The sequence below is a fragment of the Arachis ipaensis genome, chromosome B02, assembly GCF_000816755.2.
Source record: "Arachis ipaensis cultivar K30076 chromosome B02, Araip1.1, whole genome shotgun sequence".
NCBI lineage: Eukaryota > Viridiplantae > Streptophyta > Magnoliopsida > Fabales > Fabaceae > Arachis > Arachis ipaensis.
Genome location: NC_029786.2, coordinates 83,657,016 through 83,662,880, shown reverse-complemented (window position 1 = coordinate 83,662,880; position 5,865 = coordinate 83,657,016). Strand labels below are relative to the sequence as shown.

Here is a 5,865-nt window from a genome sequence, read left to right as displayed (position 1 = left end):
AAAATGCGCTGAAGATATCATCAACTTGTCGACTCTTAATTACAAGGAGTGGAGGTGTGAAGATTCCTTTGGTTGTTTATGACAATGCCAGAGATAACACTGGGATAAATTATTGTTTCAAATTCTATATAGAGTGTACAACAGGTGTTATTTTGCTGTTTTCTTATTTGTTCGCTCCACGTTTGTGTTGAACTTCTTTGTTTAAAAAAAAAAAAAGAAGACTTCATTTGCAAAACATAAATAACAAGAGCAAGAACAAGAAAAAAAAGAGACCTATATATAAAAATATTAAATATTGAGGAGTATTTGATAAAATTAAACTTATAAATACGTATTTAATTTTACATCATTAAATCTAATAATATCCAACAGTTCAAATTAAAAGATTACCATTAGTCCCAAAGAGAATTGAGACCAACAAATCGGCCAATCTTATTTATGATTACAAGAATGAAACAATGAACATCTCTAAATGTTCCTTATATATTTGTATATGAATTTGAAATCTATTTGATTTAAAATCTCACATCCTATTTAATAGTGAAAATGAGTATTTTAAAGTTATAATATTTAACAAATGAGAAACATTAGAAGGCCAATAAAATTTATTATTTTTAGTGAGTTAGTCAGTAATATTTAAAAATATGAGCTAAAAATATTAATAGATTATTAGACTAAAGATATTATATTAACGACTAAAAATACTAGTAAAAAATAATAAATTCTAGCAGCTCTTAAGCTTTTTTTTAAATAAATATGTTTAAATAATATGAGTGAAGAGTGCTAGAGAGCTAGTAGGTTTTGTGATTTATAACCATTAATTAATTATCATTAATATTTTTAATAGTGTGAGATTACATTTAATTATATGAGTTTACTCTTTTTTTTTTATTGATTAAGTGCTGACCAAATTTTAATAAAAATGATGTTCCTTAAACTTTCTCATTAACTCAATTTCTTCTACCGTACAAAATGGCTTAAGCATAATGAAATGACTTAAATGTAACTCTAGATATACACAAAAGGATCAGAAACTTATAATGAACATAATTCACAGTTAGGTTCACATTAAAAGACTTCAAACTTATACACAAAGAAACCATGGATATTTGAAGCAGAAAAAAATGATAATAAAAATAAATAAAATAGGAACAACTCTTGCTAAGGAAACCTTACTTGCATAATCACAATATCACATTATTGAAACTATTACTATTTGAAAGTAACTTTACTATTGGATGATGATGGAGAAATAAACATAGATGCAGAAAAATTTGTGTTGCTGCTGCTACTAATTGGGTATGTGTGTGAATGATTACTGCTTCCTTGTTGATCATTTGCTGAAGATCCATTCAGAATCATGTCAACTTTCATATACTCTCCTCTTTCTTGCCTAATTTCTTTAAGCATTGCTGCTACATCTTTCATGGTTGGCCTGTCATCAGGGCTTGGATTAACACACAAGAAAGCCACACCTAATGTCTGCAGAATCTCCTCAAGTTCGGATTCCGGCCGGACACGAAGGCTCTCGTCGAGGACTTCCTTTCCGCCTCTCTTTTGTCTCACCCAATCAACAATGTGGACTCCTTCTGGTATTGTTGGATCAATTGGTTGCTTCCCTGTTAGTACTTCTAGTACAACAACACCATAGCTGTAGACATCACTTTTCTCTGTTATTTTCATCATGTAGCCATACTCTGCAGGTCCCACCAAGGATTTATGTAAGTAAGCCATGATTTGTTACTAGGAAAATGTTATATCTTCATAACAGATTAAAGAAACAAAATCATAACCAACAAAATTATGTTGGTAACAAAAGTATCCATGAAAAGAACAAAACATTCACTTGGTATACCAAAAGCACTTGATTTGTTTTGAAAGATCTATCCAAATTGTAAGTAATTCTGTCAAGGATATTATCTTTCATGTGTAGTTTTTCATAGGATTTGAGTTTAGGGCTATACTCACATATAGATTCATACCATACATGGGAATATAGGATATATATATATATATATATACCCTTTTATTTTGTATCAGAGTGTCTTCCTTGAGTTGTTAGAGATAGAATCATTAATGTTATGTTCTCCTATTAGGTTAAATTTTAGGGATAGGGATGAGTGGTTTTATGACATGATATTAGAGCTGTATGGCCATAAAGTTTAGAGTTCTTGCTAGTAAAATAATCTTTCGTGGGTAATTTTAGCATTTTACTCGTTCATATGTGTGGAACACTATGCCCATTTACACATCGACTACTTGAATAGAACATTGATGCTTAAATTGTGTCCACTAATAGGACATGAAATATGAGTTCACACCTCCAAGAAAAGCTAGCGTACACACACATATTGTTAGTTTCTAAGGCAAAAAATGCAATAAGAAAAGCTATCTAAAATACAATTGGATATGTGACATTATTTCTTCAATTATATAACTATTTACTTGTTTGCTTCTTGGTTATTGTAACAGTCTCTTCCTAATTATATGGCTTAAGTGTTATTAAACTAAATATGTAATGCTCACAAGTTTGTAAGCCATAGATTGTTACTATATATGTATCTAAGCCTACAAGGTGTAAATACATTCAACAACAGTTGTGACATACTCTCCTAACAAAAGTAATCAAACTATGACATGAAAAGTTCAAAAAATTTGGATTATAGTACTAACCAGGAGCAATGTAGCCATAGGAACCAGCCAATGTACTAGAAGATCGTGCGAAATCGCCATCATCCACGAGCTTGGCGAGTCCAAAATCAGCTATATATGGTTCAAATTCAGGGCCTATGAGGATATTATTGGCCTTGATGTCCCTATGAACAATGGGAGGAACACAATCATGATGCAAGTAAGCCAAGCCCTGTGCCGCGCCGAGTATAATCCGGTATCTGATATCCCATTCCAGGCAGTTACTTCTTTCATGGAGTAGATTTCCAAGACTCCCATTAGGCATATAGTCATACATGAGCAATCTTGTGTTTCTGTTCCAGCTGCAGCCCAAGAACCTCACTATGTTCTTGTGGCGAATCGAGCCGAGTGTCTTCACCTCGGCCGAGAAGGAATCGCGAACTCCACAGTTACTCGCCGGCTTGTCACTTTGGCAGTCATATCTTGAAGCCATTGTTGTTGGCCAGAGCTTCTTCACAGCGATGACATCGCCGTTTTCCATTTCGGCTTTGTAAACAACTCCTGAACATCCCTTTCCAATTATGTTGGACTCTACCAAACACTTCAAGACTTGATCAACCGAGAAATTTAGCTTTTGGAACGGCGTAAAGTGCCACGGCAACGAGTTTCCTCCAATCTCAGAATCATTGCCATCTTGAGCAACTTTCCTCGCTCGAATGATTGTCGCGATTCCAAACATTGCCAATGCAACAATCAAAGCGCTTAGAAGTCCGATTGCGAGTTTGATTCTCTGTGACCTCTTGGAATTAGTACTATGCAGCATTGTTGTCATTGCAGCATTAGTGATGAAGCAAGAATCATGGCCGTTGGGACACAAGCCTTGATTCCCTTCGAAATCGGTCGGCAATAACTGGCGGAATAGCTTGCTGTCCGGTAAATAACCGGAGAATTTATTGTATGAGATATTCATAGAAACAAGATTTTGAAGCCCTGCAAATGCTAACAAGTCTCCTTCAAGCAAATTATGCGAAATGTCCAAAATAGACAACTTATTCAAAGCCGAAATCTGAGGCGGAACTATTCCAGACAATGCATTGTGACTCAAGTTAAGAGCAATGTCTAGCGCTTCGATTTCGAATAGTTCTTCTGGTATGCTTCCTGAGAATTTGTTGCTGCTAAGGTCTAAAAGCTGAAGACCAGAACACCGTCCAATCGAAGAGGGAATCGATCCGGAGAACGAATTTTGCCTAACAATGATTCTAAGCAGAGAAGCCAGTTCGCCAATGTTCATCAAAAACTCGCCGGAGAAATTGTTCATCGACACATCCATGACTTCAATCCTTGTAAGAGAGGATAAAGAACTCGGCAAAGCGCCGGAAAGCGAGTTATTGCTAAGGTTGAGCATTTGAAGTTCCTTGCAGTTACCGATATTCTCTGGTACTAACCCTGTAAGATGATTTTCAGAGAGATCAAGGAAGCTGAGGTTGTTAAGGAATCCAATTTCACTTGGAATCTGGCCTGTGATTCTGTTTTTAACGAGCCGGAGGCGAACAAGGGAGCTGCAGTTACCAATCTCCGCCGGAATTCGGCCGGAGATTTCGTTCGAGATAAGGAGAAGCTTTGTTAAGTTCTGAAGCTGAAACAAACTTGGAGGTAATCCACCAGTGAGTGAATTGTATGATAAATCCAAAGCTTGAAGGCTTCTACAACCGCCTAACGCCAAAGGAATCGCTCCTTCGAGCTTGTTCTGCCATGCAAAAAAAACTTCAAGCATCTCTAGTTTTCCGATCTCCGGTGGAATTGAACCGGAAATCTCATTTGTATCTAACTGCAACTGAACAAGGTTCGTCAAGTTTGAAAGGACTTCAGGAATTGAGCCTGAAATGTTGTTGTTACTCAGCATAAGCTCTTCGAGGTTCGAAAGATTCCCCAAACTTCGCGGTATTGTTCCTGACAGAGAGTTCAAGGAGACATCAAGAATCTTCAAGCTTATGCAGCTTCCAATTTCTTCGGGTATGCTGCCTAAGAAACTGTTCTGCCATAGCAGCATCTTTTCAAGCTTCTGGAGCTTCCCTAACTCCTTCGGAATGGAACCGGAGAGATCGTTCTCATAAAGAAACAAGTTCACAAGCTCAGAACAGTTTCCAATCTCAGCTGGAATCTCACCGGAAAGCATAGTACTATAAATTGAGATAGTTTGAAGCATGGATAGTTTTCCCAACGAAGAAGGTAACGAACCCGAAACCTTGGTATCTGCAAGGCCTAAAATGGTTAGATTATTGCAGTTACCAATAGCTTCAGGAATCTTCCCAACAATGTCCTTGTTCCCTCCAGCTCTTATCTTTTCAAGATTCAAAAGGCTTCCAAGCTCAACTGGAAGCTCGCCGCTGAGGCTATTATCGAAAACATTGAGATTCTTGAGGCTAACACAGTCACCAATCTCCTTTGGGATTGGACCTGTGAGCTGGTTTGAGTTTAATGTTAAGTCTTGAAGGTTCTTGAGGTTTCCAATGGTTGAAGGAATGGAACCAACAAGAGCATTTGAGCTGAGATCAAGAACGGAAAGCGAAGCGAAGTATCCGATATCCGGGGAGATTGGTCCGGTGAGATTGGCACCGGAGATGACGAGTTTTCGAAGGAAGGGAAGGGAAGAAGAGAGGTTTGAAGGAAAAGGAAGGGCTAACTGTATAGCTTGAATGTTTATCTCTATGACGTGGTTGTCTACGGAGCATTTGACGCAGGACCAGTTGCATGGTGTAGGGTCTAGAAGGTTCCAGTCTGAGAGTGGTGAAGGAGTTTTGGAGGAACCGTTTTTGAGCCATGAAAGCAAAGCTAGAGCTTCATTATTATTATTGTTTGAAGAGGAAGAAGAAAGAGGAAGGTTTGTTAGTGTGAGAAAGAGTAAGAAGAGATGGAGAAGAAGAAGGTGGTTGAGAGATTGCCTCGGCATTTGGTGGTGGTGGCTCAAGGCTTGCCTCGGCATTGGCATTGGCATTGACATTTGCCTCAAAACTCCAGCCATGGCAAGTCTCTAGTATTTGCATACTGCGTATATCGCTCGCTCTGTCCTCAAACCTCTTTTTTGGAGAAATTATTGGGACACCACTCTCTTTTTTCGTGTATATCTTATAAACATATTTTATAGCGAAGAAATATATATATATAGTTTTAGGGATGAACTAACATGTATTTTAAAGATACATGAATAATTTATTTTTTAAATTTTAGAAGATG

At 37.2% G+C, this 5,865-nt stretch overlaps 1 protein-coding gene across 1 annotated transcript; it reads right to left on the bottom strand.

Moving 5' to 3' along the window:
* On the bottom strand, positions 1,030–5,743 carry LOC107625555 (LRR receptor-like serine/threonine-protein kinase RCH1). The gene is made up of 2 exons (XM_016328222.2): positions 2,674–5,743; positions 1,030–1,697 (listed from the first exon to the last, which is right to left on the bottom strand). The coding sequence occupies exons 1-2, from the start codon at positions 5,651–5,653 to the stop codon at positions 1,213–1,215; spliced, it is 3,465 nt and encodes a 1,154-aa protein (XP_016183708.1). The 5' UTR covers positions 5,654–5,743; the 3' UTR covers positions 1,030–1,212.